The sequence below is a fragment of the Neopelma chrysocephalum genome, unplaced genomic scaffold (genome assembly GCF_003984885.1).
Source record: "Neopelma chrysocephalum unplaced genomic scaffold, ASM398488v2 Primary Assembly neopelma1_128, whole genome shotgun sequence".
In the NCBI taxonomy this organism is placed as follows: domain Eukaryota; kingdom Metazoa; phylum Chordata; class Aves; order Passeriformes; family Pipridae; genus Neopelma; species Neopelma chrysocephalum.
The window spans coordinates 455,901-473,852 of record NW_020897790.1 but is presented as its reverse complement, the minus strand read 5'-3'; the positions used below and the strand labels follow the sequence as shown (position 1 = coordinate 473,852).

General features: G+C 44.9%; 1 protein-coding gene across 12 annotated transcripts in view; it reads left to right on the top strand.

Moving 5' to 3' along the window:
• ADAMTS3 (ADAM metallopeptidase with thrombospondin type 1 motif 3) overlaps positions 1–17,952 on the top strand; it is a 98,484-nt gene that overhangs the window by 54,483 nt on the left and 26,049 nt on the right. For all 12 annotated transcript variants that reach the window (XM_027698438.1, XM_027698440.1, XM_027698435.1 and 9 more), the window contains one exon: positions 6,736–6,892. In XM_027698438.1, coding sequence (XP_027554239.1) covers positions 6,736–6,892 — 157 coding nt within the window. The remainder of the gene's footprint in view (positions 1–6,735; positions 6,893–17,952) is intronic.

The window sequence follows — 17,952 nt, the reverse complement described above, 5'->3', positions numbered from 1 at the left end:
GCTCATGAATTGGGCTCTCATTCCTCATTCATGTCCTGCCTCCACATGTCACCTGCGGGAAGGCGTGTGTCTCGGGAAAGGAAAGTAAATAGCCACTGAAATAGCCAATGTTCTCCAGCTTAATCCTTGGGGGCTCTCTCAAAGTTCCCATTGATGGTGGAGGCGGGGCCGAGGCTGGGAGTGCCCTCGGTGGGGTGGAGGGACAGAAGCCATATTCAGAGTGGCTGTTTTGATGGCCCGTGTTTATTCAGCGCTGGACGCACTTGGAGCTGGAATTTGGCTCCCGAGCCGCATGGTCTGGGGTTTGCAACAGGGCAGGAAACACGATTGGGAAGAAAATGCTGTGCAGGGTCATTGAGAAAAAGGGTTTATCTGCTCTTACCTCTTCCTAGTTTGTTTGGGAGGGTCATGCTGTAACCACTGCACTCCGATCCAGGCTCTGAAAGAGGCAGGGAAAGAAAAACTCGTTGGTTCCATCTCCTGCCCTCGTGTTTCATCAGGAGCTTCTTGAAATGGTGGCAAAAGCTGCAGCACTGTTGTTCCCCTTAAAAAGATCTTTGCTTTGACTTCTATTTTAAACAGATACTTCGTTTTCATTGAGTGCTTCTGCAGCTTGACTGAGAGCTTTCATAAACTACAACCACACAACAGTAGATTAACTTCCCAACTTCATACAAATCCCACTGTCACTTGTTGTTTTTTTCTTTTATACCTGATCAAATGTGTGAAACTACTTTTCATTTTCCTGTGAGAGATTTTACCATAGTTGTTTTTTTTTGGTTTTGGTTTTGTTTTTGGGTTTTTTGTGTGTGTGTTTTTGGTTTTGTTTGGTTTTTTGTTTGTTTGGTTTTTTTTTTCTTGTTGGGTTTTTTTGCACAAGAATATAGAACCAATTTCAAAGGAGTTTGATGTAAATACTACAGGCTTGGGTGCTTCCTAGCTTTTGATCCACAGAGTATTTCCATTCCAAGGAAATTACATCAGTTTTCTCTCCTTCTCTGACTTGTATCTGAGGAGATGAGCCTTTCTCGCACGTAATTTGGACTGATTTTTCTGTTACCTTGGAAAGGCAGCAGATAAATCCATGGTTCTTTAGTGTGCCACAGTGGACACAGTGCTGGTGACCTCCAGATCATGAGATCTTCATACTTTGGCACGATTTGATTTGCTTTGTAGTTTTGGAGCATTCAGTTCTCATTTTCCCCTCTTCGGAGGGTATCAGATGTCCTCGCTTTTGTGTTTTCCTTTCCACTTTTTAGAGGAATCTATGACTGGTGTCATCCCACGACTGCAGGAGCTGGGAAAACACAAGGTTTACCACAGCACTGGCAGCCCTGTAAGTGATTTCTGCTGTCCCCTGTGCCATTTCACCATGAAATAGTTCCTAGCAAAGCCCTGCTGTATCTGCTACAGAGACAAACGGTGTGCTCAGTAAATGTTTCTGCAGAGATATCCTGGGATCAGGGAGCTTGACTTCTCTGAGCATGTTCCATGCATATTTTTTTACTCTTTAATAACTGATATTTTAAACTCCTATTCCTTCTTTAAGGACAAAGCACTTGGCCTGCCAGCTCTGCGTGGCTGTTAAAATGAATCCCGGTAGGTTTTCCAAGAACAAAAAATAGAGACATATTTTTCCACATAAAAGCAAAGTTTGTTTTTTCTCTCTGCTTTCATATAACTCTTAAGGACTTCCACTGAGTTTTCTTAGACTTTATGAAAGGGAAAGAAAGAAACCCTATGTTTGGATCAAAACCAAGCATGAGAAATTTCAGCATAAAGGAATTTTCTTACGGATGTTCATAGAGGAGGCTAAAAAGACTCATTTCAGCCCAGTGCAGTGACCCAGTAATATGCTGCAATGTCTTTTTTTTTTTTTTCTTTCTGTGCAAAATTCAACAGAATTTTGGTTAATTTGGTGGCTCTCCCAAATGTCTTTTGCTTCGTAAAGTGATACAACAATGAGTGTGTTGAGAGGCTTTGATTCCTCTGGGCAGATGAGATTCAGTATTTTAGTATGAGTTTGTCTTATCTGCTCCTTCCTAGATTGTGCCCATAGTTTGGAAGAGGATATTAAACATTCCTATGTTTTCATCCTGTTTCTGAATCTTCATGCTGGTATTTGGTTGAACAAATAAGATTTTTTTTTTTTCTTCACAGCTGCAGAAGATTTTTGATTTAAAAATCTGGTATTAGGTGATTGGTCAGAAGCTGGTGCTGTGTGAGTAATTCAGGTGGCTGCGAGGCCTGAGTGGTGTTTCCTCTTTGAATATTTCATTGGACTCAGAAATGGGTTTCATGTTTTTAATTTGTAAGAAAAATCCCAATCCTCTGTGCTGTGTTCAACACCCTTCAAGAATGGAGCCTAAAATGATTGAGGAGCTCTTGCTTTAGTTCTGGGATGCATTGCCAGGATAAAACGTGATAAAACACGGATTTCATATCGCACCAGATCTTCCAGAGAGGGAAGATGAGCTGTGGAATTCCTGCTCGCTCCTCTGGGAATCACTCCAAGGGTGCTGGAGCTGGAGGGTCAGTAAATGGGGATGTTTTACCCCAAAACCATGGTGTCTGCCCCGAGCCCTGGACACCTCCATGGCAACTGAAGACCCATCCGTGGGGGAGGAGGAATTCCATCTGCAAACCTCCTCTGTAGGCACCCAGCAACTGGATCCATAACATCTGTTTCTCCAAACTGTGCAGAGCGCTGCCATATTACTTTTTTCCAGCATTCCTCTAACGTGTAGTATTTTTTTGTATGCCAAGTATGTTGAGGCCATAAATACTTTAACATGCAGAAGATGTGGAAGGAGGGAAGTATGTCCTTTTGGATGCCTTTTGCCTTCCCTTCCCCTTCCCTTCCCTTCTAGCAGAGCCTGGGTCCCTTTACCTGCCGGAGTGTGGGACCTGGGACAAGGGCCTGGAGTGACAGGACAAGGGGGAAATTCTTCCCTGTGAGGGTGGTGAGGCCCTGGCATGAACTGAAGAGGAGCATCGTAGGCAAACTCTACAACTTCAGAAGCTTCTAGAATATTTTTGAAAAGAAACCCAGAGAATCAGTTGATTCTTGTCAAAATATGGATCCCACGAGGCACGAGAAATAATATCCACCCAAGGAATTGAGGGTATAACCCTGGAGCTACACAAACTTAGGAGCCGTGTCCACCCACCGTGGCTCAGTTTTGGGGGAGGCAGGCAAAGGGAAATGTGCTGTGGGCGAAGCTTCTCTCTTTGCTTTTCTTCCAATCAATCAACCAGTGTTTGGTGCGACTCCAAAAGCTTTTCTCCTTTGGATTGGGAAGCGGAGCAGCAGGTAGGTGTGACGCAGGTTCTGCACAGTCACCGGCCTGAACCCACCTTAAGCCAACAGAGAGGGTGAAAGGTAGCAGTGTTTGGGGGCTGAATCCGTGTTTTCAGACGAGGCAGCACCTCTTTTATAAAAGCATGTTTCTCTGGACTCCTTAAGAAGTTTAGACTGGAGGGCTGTCTCCAGGACCTGCCCCCTCCCCATTCCACGGCCCAGGTGTTTGTCTTGGCAGGAGGCAGTGTCTGCTTGGCCAGGGCTGGGATATTAAACTGAGGGAACACAGAGCTCTTGATGCTTTTCAATAGGGCTTCTATTTAGTATGGGGCAGGATAGAGCTGTCAGCTACCTGTGATTGTCCAGCGGGGAAAAAGGGAGGGATGAGGAGTGGAGGAAGAGCCCTGGAAATGTTTTCCGATGCCATCGATAGAATGGTGAGAGGGAAGCGTTTTCCAGGAGGCAGAGCCTTGTGGTGGTTTGACTGCTGAGCTCTTCGCTGCAGTCCTGGCGTTGGTGGAAGGGGAAATCAAGGATGATGCTGGCTGGAATGACGTGGGATGGCACACGGAACTTCCTGAGCTGAACTTTCCATGTGCGGAGACCCTTGTTCGGGATTTCACTACGATTGATGTGCAGCCCAGAGTGGGAACTGGTTCCCGTGTCCTGGGTCTGAGAGGGGAGTGGGGTAGTGCTGATATTCCATATGTATTTCAGATACATATTTCTGCTTTTAATTTTGAATGTGTTTAGGGTTTAATTTTCATAGAAGGGAAATTTAGTTGGAATGACCTTAAGCTCAAGGAGGGAAGGTTTAGATTAGATGTTAGGAAGAAATTGTTTACTCTAAGAGTGGGGAGGCCCTGGCACAGGTTGCCCAGAGAAGCTGTGGCTGCCCCATCCCTGGAAGTGTCCAAGACCAGGTTGGACGGGGCTTAGAGCAACCTGGGAGGGTGGAAGGTGTCCCTGCCCATGGCAGGGGGGTGGAACAAGATAGGTCTTCAATATCCCTTCTAACCCTGACTCTCACACGTGCCTGCTTCATGTGTGCTCTGGTGAGAGCTGTGCTCTTGCCATGCTTCCCTTCCAAGTGGAATCCAACAGCACAACCTGGCTTTATTACTCCATATTTGCACTTGTGTGTGACTGAAGGGCCCCAAGTTGGAACTTCCTTCCAGAGGGAAGGGGATTTTGGCATCCTCGGATCCCTGTGCTCATTCCTGATTTTTTTCTTGCTCCTTTCTTGCCATGGATGACCAGTGCAGCCCAGCTTCCTATAGCCAGCCTCCTGCTGCTGAGCAAACTCAGCCTGCTTATTAATCTGCTTCCACCTTGTTGACAGCCTGCTCTGCTTGGACGTGAATGTAGAGCCTTGAATGTGATGTTAAACTTCAATTTTTTAAGCTCCTTATCTGCCCTGTTTCAAATCTTCCCAGCCAAGACCCAGCACGTGGTGTTTCCACATTACTGTGTGGGACAGAAGGGGTGTGGATCCCGAGATAGAGAAAAGGTGCCTGCAATAGAAATGAAGATTCTTGTAGGGGGATGCACAGGAAAGCTCTGTGGATCTTGAATTTCCAGGAAAAGAATGAAGTTGGCAAATATTTCCATATTGGGTTTCTGATTTGCTTAAAGCAGCTTTACAGTTCAAGTTCTCTCGCTGTTCAGAGCTGACTTAGGAGAAATAGCTGCTAATTAATGCCTCAGTTCCCTGGAGGATCACATCAGTGTTTGAAAAACTGTTTCTTTGTGGCACAAAGGCACTCAGCAGAATTAAAAACATAATTTATAGCATTATCTTCTCTGTGGGAGATCCTGTGTCTTAAAAGAACATCAGGAGTTCAGAATACAGATACCAGCAGAGTTTGGGATGGAGACTGGGAGCAGAACCCAAGGCCTTTCCTACTCACAGGTAACGCTCAGGTAACATCAGATTTAGCAGCACTTGATAATGGCCAACAGTGTGACTGCTGAACAAACCCTTTCACTTCCTGACACTGAGGGTGGCCTTTCCAAAACTCGCCTGGGAATTAACTGCCTCTCCCTTACTGCAAACCACTACAAACAGGGTGTTTGACTTCCTAAAATACTTCTGGAAATCCCACCCCAATGTGTAACACCAAAGTTAAATGTGGCCATTAATGGCCACTCCACAGCTCTCCATTGTGCTCCCTGAATGAAGGGCTCTTTCCTCTTTTCCAGCAACCACCCCATGCATATTTATAGGGAATCATGTTCCCCCTTAAATGCTGTTGATTTTGGCTGGGGAAGTGATTCCTTAGTGTAACCTGCCCTTGTAGGTTATTTTCTCAAGGCTTTATATTGTTGCTAATTCCCTTATTCTTGTCTGTGTCTTTTGCATGGGAAAAAACCCAACTACATGCATTTTCCCAGGTTTTGTTTTATCCGTGGACTGTCCAGTAAAGGATGCAAGGCACAATGTCCTCTGGGAGGTCCTCCTAGGTGGGCTGTCTGGGCCAGGCTGGGTTTGGCCTTGCTCCCAGTTACCTTTTATTATGAACTCCAGCAGCACTTGCTCCTGCATCGCTTTAATTCCACAGAATCCCCTCGGTTTGCTACTGGATCAAGAAGGATGGAAAGAGATGCTGGGATGAAAGGTTAATGTTAATGTTCAGGAGTCATTTAAAGACAAACATAGATGTTGGGGAGCAAGGTGGGTGCACATGGGGTGCTGACTGGACCTTGGGCAGGTTTTTTTCTGGGTTCTCCCCTGGGAGAAGAGAGTTTGTAGGAAAGCCAGAAAGTTAATCCACTTCCCCCAGCCTCAGGGCTGAGATGGTTCTGGGAACAGGCAGGTTTATTCCAGCCACTGTGCCCCAAAGGCTGCTTTTGGATTTTGGTGGTCCCGTTGTCTTCCCATTTTCCCAGAATACAGAGGACAGCTCTGGAGAACTCCACAGCAGCACAGATTCCACCCTGCTTCCTTCAGCGGGTGGAAATTCTGAACGTCCTTAATTTAGAAGAAGAAAGCAGTAAAATTAATAGCATTCCAAGATTGCAGACTGTGCTTTCCTGGATTGCTCCATCAATGTGTTTTTGTGGAAAAAAATTAAAAAATTTCCACTACATAGTTCTTTCTTGAAAATCCACCACAGCTTTTTCTCCAAGGGAGCCTTGAAAAGTACGTGCTCTGAGCACCTGCCTGGGGGGAAGGAAATGCTTGGTTGGCAGTACAGTTTACAGGGAAGATTCACTTAAAAATGCGGGACCTGCTTCTGCCCCTCTCTCTCCCTCCATTCACTTGGAAAATTTCAAGCTCTTTTTATTGATGAAATTTGGGGCAGGGGAAAAAGAAATCTGTTGGTTACAGTAATATTCCAAGTGTTTTATACTTTGCACCCCCTTGATATTTGCTTGTTGAGCCTCTTTAGGCTCTCCAGTGACTTGGACGTGCTTTCTCTCTTCCTCACTAGGCTGGAATGATAAGAACTGATGAGGATGAATACTTCATTGAGCCCTTGGAAAGAGGAAAGCAAATGGAAGAGGAGAAGGGAAGGATCCACATGGTGTACCGGCGGTCGGCGGTAGCGCAGCACCCGCCTGACACACTCCCCGACATCCACACAGAAGGTACAGTACCCTGTGGGGGTTCTTTGCAGATCTGTTCCGGGTGACTCCAGCCTATGGAAGCTTTGGAAAGAGGCCACACAACTGCTGTTTAAAGTTTGTGTCCTGTTTGTTTCCGAGTAACAGTGAAGTTGTGCCAATTTACTGTTTTCCTCCTCCTACCGGTTGCAGTTCAAGCGGTCTGAAGGCGCTTGTGTGGGGCGGATATATTTTGTCACATCCAAGGATTTCCCTCTGCCTTGAAGATAATGCGGTTGGTCCATCTGAGAGTAATTATTGTGTCTGAGAATAATTATTGTGTAGTTTAATCCCTTTGCTTGTATGTTTTTTTTAATTTTGCACAAACCCTTACAAGTCAAGGCGTTGCATAGGGGGGGACTGAGGATTTTGAGCCTCTGGGCTGAGGATAAAAGAGCAGCTCCGCTCCCTGTCAGTGCTCTGCCTGTTTTTCAGCATCTCTCAGCTTCTCAAATTCCTGTTCATGTGTTGTGTTCACATGTTGATGGAACTTGAAAGGGTTTGGGAAATAAAGAACAATAACATGCAACACACAGAACTAGAACTACTTGGCTTTTGGTGCCCCAGCAAGGTTATTCCAATTTAGCTCGTGCATCTGGGGGGGTTTAGCCCAGAGAAGAGGAGGTTCAGGGGAGACCTTCTCAGAAAGGAAGTCAAAACTCCCTGAATGGACATTGGAGCCAGGTGGGATTTGGTCCCTTCTCCCAGGTAACAAGTGACATGTATAGAGGAACTGGCCTCAAGTTGTGTCAGGGGAGGTTTAGGTTGGATATTAGGAAAAATTTCTTCATGGATTGGGCTGCCCAGAGCAGCGGTGGAGTCACTGTCCCTGGAGGGATTTAAAAGTCATGAAGATGTGGTACTTGGGGACATGGTTTAGTGGTGGCCTTGCCATTGCTGGGGGAACATTTGGACTCAGTGATGTTGGAGGGCTTTTCCAACCTAAACTATTCCATGACCAAGGTTATAGCAAGCTGTCCAAGCCTGTGGAGCCTGAGGAAATGTTTGCAGTGGTGGAGTTGTCAGCAGCATATCAATGCCATGGACATCTTCCTCGTTCTTCTCTGGCTCTGCTCCCGTCTCTGTGCCCGGGCCGGAGGCAGTGACACAGAGAACGGTCTGCTGGTGGTTTGGGAGTTCAGCCAGCACAGACAAAAATCCAAGTTCTCAGCAACAGATGACAGATGACTCAACAAAACAGTCATTAAGATAAAAAAGTACTTAAAGCTGTCGTTGTCACTGAAGAGGTTACAAAAGCTGGGAAATGCTGTGTGAAAGCCTTTCCTCCACGGTGACACGAGACACGCTGCAGCCTATTCTCCCTACAAAAAGCCACTTTCCTAATAGGAAAGCTTCCAACTCCAGCTATGTGGAAGAGCTTTCAGTCTGACAGGACATCTGGAATTCCTGCAGGATATTATAGCATTTGGGAATTGGTTGGACATTGTTCAAACAGTGGGACGGAGTGAGCGTAGGAGTTTTAAGTGGAAAACCTGAGAACAAGGTTTTAGCCATGATCACAGTGCAAGGGACATGAATTGGTTCATATACTGTGTTCTTGTGGAAGTCAGCACACTTAGGATCTATCCTTGTCTCTTTATTTATGGCTGTTCTTTGGGGTGAAGTGTAAGTGAGCTTTCTTAGCTGGGAACCAGAAATGTGGGGTTCTGGGGAAGATAATGGGATTCCTCAAGCTACTGGATGGTGTGGGTTCAGCCTTCACCCCAAAACAGCACCCTGTGCCCTGGTATCCATGTCTCTGGATAGCCTCTTTAGGAAATGACAGCAGCATATTGCATATATTGGTTTCATAATTTACTTTGTGTAGAGATTGGTTTCTTTAGAAGTGCCTTATATGAGACACTCCAGAAATCAGACTGGAAATCCTGCCCCATTCCTGTGGGGAATTGTTCCCAGTGTGTGTGCACACCCTACTCGTGCTCCTTAAAGGACCCCTTCATTAATTATTGCCTTTTTATAGCTCACTCTTTTCAATCATTCTGGTGTGAATAGGATCTCCTGCATATAAGTGGCCCTGGCTACTTGGGGGTTGTTTTGATACCAGGGAAAAGTGGATAGTTTTATATCTTTTATGCTTATAAAATGCCTCTCCTCTCAGTCTGTGATATCAGGGAAATGTGGATAATTTTCCATATTCTGACAGACTGGTGGCAGGATTGACTATTTATATGTCATGGGTAATCTGACTGATAATTCAGAGGGTCTTGTTTGACTGTATTCCTTGGAATCTGATCTGCCAAGTGGGGCAGTGCAGGGAAACAGTAGGTCTTGACCACTGATTGTTCCAATCATTTTATGAACCCCAAGTCCTTCTTGGTCCCTGTGACCTCCATCACACAGGGTGGGTCTGTTTGCTGGTTTGAAGTGCTGAGCTCAGGTTGGTTCCTCTGGACAGAGGAAGCTCTTCCTCTTCTGCGGGATGGAAGCCAAGGGGTCCCCTGGGAAATCCCAGCTATTGAGAAAACTCTGAAATGTGGTAGGATGAGACACTGGACATTTGTTTTTAAACATCTGGGATGAGCATCTGGTTAGGTCTGGTCTGGGAATCCTGTTACAGAGCAGGACAATGTCTAGAGTTCTCCACGGGTGTAAATACACCCGACAGTCTCCTGACAGCTTTTCCATGTCGGATTGCCCTGGGATGACATTTGTAAACTCGACTTCCCCAGTCATTTAAGTCTTGATCCTAAAGACACCGAACATCTGTGCTTCTCGTTTGAGTTGAGTACTGCAGGTACTCATGGTCAGTGTTCATGTTGTGAGTGTTGTTACCAAATAATGTCCATTAAAGCAAAAAATAGTTACTCTTAAGGGCAAAAAGAAATGAAGATCAAAGATTCCATGTCTGAGAGTCAGAGAGCAAGCAAGCTATGCAGACAGAAAAAAAATATAACAATGTGTGAGGCTGTCATGTTAAAACATTATTTAAATAAATCTTCAGGATTTTCTCACCAAAACAGCTTTTCATTTAGGAATGGAAAGACCTTCTCTCAGGAAAAGCCTGATTTTGGGAGGGTTTGAAAGAACATCAATGATATCATTCTGTCTGGGCAGGATGAAAAGAAGCTGCTCTTTGTTAATAAGCTGAGAAACATCACCAAGATGTGTGATCGTTAACCTTATTCCTTGAAAGCATCCAAGAAACAACAGAAACAGGCAAAGGGCTGTGGAATTTACAATCAGATTTGCACCCAGGAGGCCTTCTGTGCAAGTTCTACTGAGTCAGGCTCAGGAGTGTGGTAAAATAAAATCCAAACTGTGTTTCAGAAACGTAAAAGCCTGATCCAAGTCCTCTGGAGTCGGTGGGAAGACTCAAGTTGATGTCGGTGGGATGACGAGGCGGGGTTTGGATCATATTCTGCTCAAGCTGATCACTGAGAATTCGATTTATCCTTCCTCCTGTTCATTCTTCTGTGATTTTTTCCATGCGCTTTCTTTTCCTGTGGTAGAATGATGACAACCAACCTTGAGTGTGGAGGTTACACAGCCTGGTAATGTACTCACAGCTTTCCCATTTCATCCTCCTCTTCATATCACACTATTTTTTAAATGGCAACCTAGTCACCCAGAGAGCACTTGAGATGAAAGTATTTTTGTAATTACTAACTAACAGTGGGAAACAAGGAACAGGAGCCTTTATCTCCCAGCTTCCTTTCAGAACTTTCATTTTCCCCAAAGAACCAAAGTGCTTGTGTGTCCGATGGGGTTGCCATGGCACTGGCTTCGAGCGTCTTTGTCCCAGGTGGGAAACATGTAGGAGGAAGAAATGATTTGGGAATTGCTCCTGGTTGCCTGGGAATGAAACCCTGGAATAGAAGGTAGAAGAATGGGAAGACTATTGCCTGCTCGGGAGACCTCCCTCGGCACTTCCCCAGGCACGTTAGTGGTTCTCAGGGGTGCCGTCGTGCCGGAGGGTGTCTGAACTCTTTCTCAGCAGAATTTCTCATGACCTGTGTTCTGGTGGAGGATATTTTAGATACTGCCCAGCCCACCACATGAGCCTGTGCAATCAGGAATAATGGGAAAGATGGAAATGATTTCTGTGGGGACCGAGCACACCACATTGTGTAACATCCTCTGTTCAGTCCGGGCATTCTTGTGTCATCACAGAGTCAAAGAGTTGTTTGGGTCTGAAGGCACCTCAAAGTTCATCTCATTTCCCCCCCTGCCATGGGCAGGGACACTTCCCAGGTTGCTTCAAGTGCTGTCCAAGCTGGCCTTGGACAATTCCAGGGGAGGGGCAGCCACAGCTTCTCTGGGCAACCTGTGCCAGGGCCTCCCCACCCTCACAGGAAAAAATTCCTTCCCAATATCTAATCAAAAGTCTCTCTCCAGCTCTCTTGTAGTCACCCAAGAAAGGCCCTTCAAATAACTTCTGTTGATGGCAGTAACCTGGATTATCTAAAGACATCCTGCCTCTTATCCAGAGCTGCTGGAGCTTTTGCTTTTAATTTAGCCCTCTTCTATAAAATTGAAACTTAATTGGATTCTCTCAAGTTCTTGATTGAATATTGGTTTGTGGGATGGGATTTTTAATTCTTTTTTTTTCAGGTAACAGTTTGCTTAATCAAGGGAAAAGTAGTCAGCAAAATAGAACAGGAACAGCACGGCACGGTACAAAGGAGAAGGAGCGTTGGTGATGGATGTATTTAGGAAGGAAAAGCAAACCCAGACTTCATAGCTGAGGAAAAGCTTGTAATTTTTTTTTTTTAAGAAAGAAATTGGAGCAGGAATGGATCAGAAGTGTGAAGTGAGTGATGTGCTGTGTCTGTGTCGGGGAGGTTGCTCTTACGGCCCGATGATGGCAGTGGGGACATCCATCTGCTTAAGTCGTCTTCTCTTCTTGGCAATAACAAAGGAAAATGATTCTTAAATAAAACCAGGATAAAGGCTTCATTCCAACTGCAGGCACCCAATGCCAGAGTAGTAAAACACACAGAAGAATCTGTATGAAGGGAAAATTGAAAAACTGGAGACAGGTCAGTACATGCAACTTGAGGCCATTCCAGGGCTCGTACAGTTTTCCAGTGAAAACTCCCTGTGCCCCTAAATTGCATAGGAAGAAGAAAACTTTGAAGGAACAGTGGTGATAACAGGCAGCAGAGGTTTTTAAATACTGTGAAAGCAGCTGTTCCCACATGAAGAAGCCTTTTTGGTTTAGAGATGATGTTCTTGGAGAAGTGAAGACATGTCAAGGAGAGGGTCACCTTTTGGGTGATCCATGTGGGACTGAGTTCCCTCACTTGGGTGAGAACTGACTCATTTCTACTGCTGAATTTGATTAGAAAGGTGCACCTGAGGTGGTTAAAAGTGCTCTGAATTTGGCCAAGGGACCAGGGTGGTGTAAAATGGGGTATGTACCAGGATGTATGTACCAGAACATCCCTGTCTGGGAACATGGGAATGGGAAGCAGAAGAGACTGCCTTATCAGGGTGAGTTTATGTGAATTAGAGGTCCGGAACTGAAGGAAATGAATCCTCCCACAGCTTGCGGGGGCTGAGCCTTGTTTATGTGTTTTACATGAGCATCGTACAAATTTAGGACCGAAATGACAGCACTGAGAGACTCTTCCACGGAAAGGGAAGAGCCTTGTTTAATCAGTCTGTTCTACTTTTGGCTTTTTATTCTATGTCTCTGATGGGAAAATGAATTAAAATGTAGCAGTTTGTGTCCTAACATCAAATAGTAATCTCCATACCCTGTGGCTCTTGCTGGACTTTCTACCCCTGAATTTACTACAGTTTTGGCATTTTTCCCCACTGAGAGATACCTGTTTTTTAATGGGTTTGGTGCTCAGTGTATTTTTAGAAAGATTTTAGAAACAGGTAAGGATCAAAACTACAGGCAATTTAATTCAGTCATATCTTTGAAAATATCTGGATGAGATGCAGGCATCCCTGATTTATGACAGAAAAGGAAGATGGATCTGATGTGCTTTAAATGAGCAGTTTGGATGCTGTGCTCCTCCTTTTGGTGGGGTCCTGTGGAGAAGCTCCTGCTGTACCACATGTATTGCTCACTGCATCCTCCAAAACATGGTGTAAATGAGAAGTAAACTTATCTGGTTTGTCTGACGTGGGATGACCCAGAACTGGGCAGCTGGAGCTGCCAGGAATGCGGATGGGAATGACTAACGTGAGAACATCATCCTCGGAGTTCACGTTGCTCCCCATGGACCGAGTTTCTTCAGACCCATTTCTGGGTTACACAAGCGCATAAATCTTTCCACAACGCAATAGTAAAACACCACAGAGTAACAGCATGACCCAGCTGTTGTTTGCTAAGAAAATGGGGAGGGGGGGGGGGAGGTTGTCAGAATGCCTTGTCTAATCATTCTTTGGAGTATTCCAATAACATGGGACAGGATCGGCGAGATAATTTGAGTTCTGGAGGTTATTAAAAGTCACACAAGTCTGAGCTTGCAGTTTGAGTTGGAAAAGAGGGAACTGAAGTCTCAGGGAAGCTGGCTTCTCCTGCAGGGTGACAGTGAGAGGCTGACCTGTGGGAAATCTGGGTTGGATTCCAGCAAATACCGTGTGGTTTGGGAAGAGAACCCAGTGAGGGATGAAGAGCTTTGCTGGCTCAGACCGTAGGAGTAGCCAAGGGAAGCGTTTCACTGGTGCATCTTCCTTTGCAGCATGACTGGCAGGGCCTGTTTTTAAACATTCCCTGGAAAAGTTTGAGCACATACCTGTAGGAGGGATGCCAGTAAGGGCTTGAGTGCCTCTCTGGTGTCTCCTTCGGTGTCTTAACTCTCCACTCAGATAACAAGCAGGCTGCTGCCTCCCAACAGTTAGTGACATGCCTGCAGGGAATAGGTTTGCCCTTCCTCTTGTTCTTGCAAGGGGCACTGTCTGTCAGGTGCCAAGAAACCCCATATTCCTGCCTGACAGCAGATCTGGACACCTGGAGAAAGCTGGACTCGGGCACTCGCATCCTCCTTGGAGGACAGGGAATGATGGGGTGTGAGAACGTGGGAAATCATTAACAAGGGCTCTTTTTGTGTGAAATGAATATATATTGTAGTCATAATCTCGATCACAGAGTTTAAAGAACAATTTGTTTGCCAAATAATTGCGTTCTGTAATCCTACAGACATCAAATAATAAATCAGCACCACCTGATTATTGTAAATTAAAATGAAAACTTCTAAATACACTGATCATCTTGTGCAAAATCCTAATAATAACAAACCTTTCAGGTGCTAAAAACATCAAGTGCAACAGGTTTAAACACACTGTAAACTGAGCTTTTTCAGTCTCTTCTGGAAACAGTGACAGGTGATACAAGGCCATCCTAGGAAATTTGTGCTTCCTTAATGGAGAGCTCTGCTCTGCCGTTCCAGTTCTCTTCACTAGTAGTTCCAGGGAACATAAAGTCACAATTTCCAGGAGAAATAGCAGTTGTGCTTTTCTCTGCTCGACCATAAATCTGTCAGAGGTATTAAGGTAAGAGGTAGCAGTAACTCTGTTAGTGGTGTAGAGAAGTGAGAGTCAGTGACTGTGGCTGGTCCCTGCCCTCCAGCAGCTCATGAAGCCTCTGGGCCTCAAGGCTTTGGGTGTGTTTCCTCCCTTTCATGGCAGAATTAATGTTGTAATCGTTTACCCGTTTTCACTTAGGTTTTGGACTCCCTAACTGTGTCCAGCTACAAAGTAGTGCCTTCTGCTTTTTCCATTTCTGGGTGTAGATTTTCATTTGGCTTTGAGTATCTTTGATTTGATGATAAAGATTCTCTGTGGGGTTTTTTCACTTAGAGCAGAAAGGAAGCTCAGAGCCAACTCACGGCAAAAATGAGTTCTGATCTTCCATGTTTCTTCACAACATAGCACAAATATCTCAAACTTAACCTAGAAATCATCTTGTTGGACATGGAAAATTCAGCTGGTACATCTAGACTGAGAGCAATTCCAAGTATATCTCTTGCTTTCATTTCATCTGTGGCAAAAGCTGTTTTGAAAATATCTTAGAGTGAAAGGGTAACTCGTAATGCTCTGTGGCTTATGAGGAAAACATAACTGATACCATCACAGATGATATAACTAATTTCAGTAAAAGCCCTGGATTCCTTAGGTCTGTGACAGCAACAGATAACCAGTTCACAAGATAATTTATTTCCTAATTTTTTTAATTTTGCCATTCTCAGTTTTAACCAACAGGCAGAGAGTATCCACGGACCATATAATTCATTTTGGTAACTGTTCTAAATAGAACCTGTACAGTCCTGAACAGTCCTTGAAACTGCACTTCCATATCCCTGGGTTCTGCTCAGGTTCTTCCACAGCCAACTCCATGTTCTTTTTATCCCTGATTACAAGTGAATTTGCAAACAGATGCATTTAGGCTTGTGCTTTGGTATTTTAATGGTATTTCTCAGTTTGCTTTCACGGGGTTGATTCTTGATTTATTTCAAGCCCTTTTTCTTAATCAGTTTGCAGAGTTTTCCCTGCCAAGAATAAGTAACAATATATTTTCATTACTTCCAGCACTTCAAAGCTTCCAAGTTTCTGGTGCCGAGAACATTTACTACTAGAAGTAAAAAGCAGTCTTCCTTTAGTTTACAGTCTTCTTTAAGAGGGAACACAGGGGGAGATAAATCAATTAAAAGGATCTGGTCTTTGAGGGCTCGTGCAGCACTTTGCCATGGTTTAGGGGCTCATTAGACACTGGCTTAGTTGGAGGAAGGCTGATGAGGTTCTGACCTCCTCAGATCTGCTTCGTTTGCTCTTTTGTCAAACATGCTCTTTATTTTTGCTGGCGAGACAGACTCATCATTCATATTTATTTTTTTACATCTGAAGTTTGCTGGGCTGCTTGGAAAAATAGGACAATGAAAGCCATCTGGGCATCCCATCCACTTCCATTTGGAAACATCTGCATCGTTATTAGGAACGTCTCACCAGCACTGCAGTGAGCAGATGTGTTCTCTCTCCATCTCCTGGCTCACTTAGAATTGCTGATAGTGAAAGAAATTTGATAGGCATTAAACCCCAAATGCCTGTTTCTTGATCAGGCCCTTTAATACCACTGATTTAGGATGTTTGTTCCTGTGTAAAGAAGAAACTCGTGGCATTTGTGGGAGGAAGCGATGGAGACAAGCCAGCAGTGTCTCTCCTGCAGGTCATTCCTTGCCTGTATCTGTGGGATTGAAAGCTGAGCACTTGTATCCTTGAACCTTTGCCACGCAGGTTGACTCACAGCTGTTCCTCAGATGTAACACTCCGTGGAAACCCAGCGTCCTCTGCCTCCAGCTGCCCTGGCTCCCTTTTTAAAGTCTTTAAGAAATAAGGCTTTACATGTCTTTAAAGAGAGAGAAGTCCCTGTGTTGAACTTAACATCCCTTTTCTGAGGCTCACAGGTGATGACACCGTGCACAGGTGTCCCAGCTGCCAGTATCTCCATAGAACTCTGTGGTTTGCAATCCATGTGCAGGTTTACAGTGAGGGTAGTGAGGCACTTGCACAGGTAAAAGACAGGGTTCTGGCTCTGATGCCAGGGAAACTGAGGCAGCAGCTGGTTTTCCAAAGCAGGGAAAGGCAGTTTTCAGCTGTGCTGCTGGACAGTGGGTTCCCTCGGGTGATTTCCCTTGGAAGAGCAGAGTTGGACAACAAGAGCATCTGTAAAACCTTCAGGTACCTGGGACATAATAAGCTGCTTTTAGCACCTTCTGTGAAGGTTTACTGGGGATGGTGATAGTATCTACAGCTTGAGTGGGATATTCAAAGACACTGGAGGCTATTACCCTGAATAAAGTGGGTAAGCTGATGCCCAAGGTTTGGAAAAGGCTGCTCCACAGTGGCAGAGCTTCAATCCAAATTAAACCTCCCACATCCCAAGCAGATGCTCCATGTCACTAAGGACTTGAATCTTCCATGTTTTTTTCAGGATTTTCGGTACAGCGATACAGTGATCTCTGTGCTCTGGGTGGGTTACTGAAGCTGTTTGTTGTCCCAGCCCGAGACCCCCTTGGTGCAGATCAGCCTGGGGTTTTGGGGACCCCTTCCCCTGTGGATGTGGGATCTGAGGAGAATGGCCTCGTGCATATTTGTGCCCTTATCTTGGACACTCTCATGGTCCATGGACTGTTGGGAAATATCTCGGGTTTGGGACGTTTGTTGCTCTTGGAATGCTGACTTACAGTGCATTCATGGAAAAAAAAGCAGGAACCCAAGTTCAACAGCATTCAGTGACAGTTTATAGTTGGAGCTTTTCCTTTATATTTATGCCAGTGGAATTTTGAAAAACGGCTGAAATTCCATGTGGCAAGAAAGAGGGGCTTATTATCCATGACTAATGCTTGGATGGACTTTTTAAATTGGGATTATTTGCTGTCCTGCTGCTTCAGCTCTTCTCTTGTATTGGTTGGGTCTGTTGTTTCTTAATTTTGGACAGCTTTTCTCCCACCTTTGATTGTCACTCTCACATCACTTTGGGGATCCAGCTACTGCAACCACACTATCAAACTGGGATCCAGGGTTGGGATAAGCTCACCTTTGTGTTAGTTAGGGATTGAATCCAAGCTGAAGGCTGCATTTTTGGATGACAGTTCTACAAACCATACTCTTCATTTATTTTGGTGCCTTGTGCTGTCTCACTGCTATTTTCTACAGTATTCCTGCACTCCTGCAACACAAACAATATTTGACTAAGCAGTTCTTCCTTGTAAGTCTAAGTCATTAAATTTATTGATTAGCTTGAGAGGTCCTTTTATGTGTCTAAAACTAAACCCTCGGGTTGTTTTCCCTCCTTTTGAGGAGGAGGACTACCTCTTTTTGTCATTTCTAGTCAGACCCATTGTATATTCCATGGAAAATTCTTCCTAAATCTTCTCCCCTCTCAGGTTCATCTCTTTTTTTATTATTATGGGGTTTTTTCACCATCTCTGTTAGCTTTTCACCAGACTGAAGGGCTCGTTAAAGCAACACTGTGCAGGAAATGGAGAGAGGCGCAAGAATGGGACCCTGCTTGCCAAAGAGGGAAAGTTGGCAGCTCTCCTCTCACAAAGAAATTCCTTGGATTCGAGGAG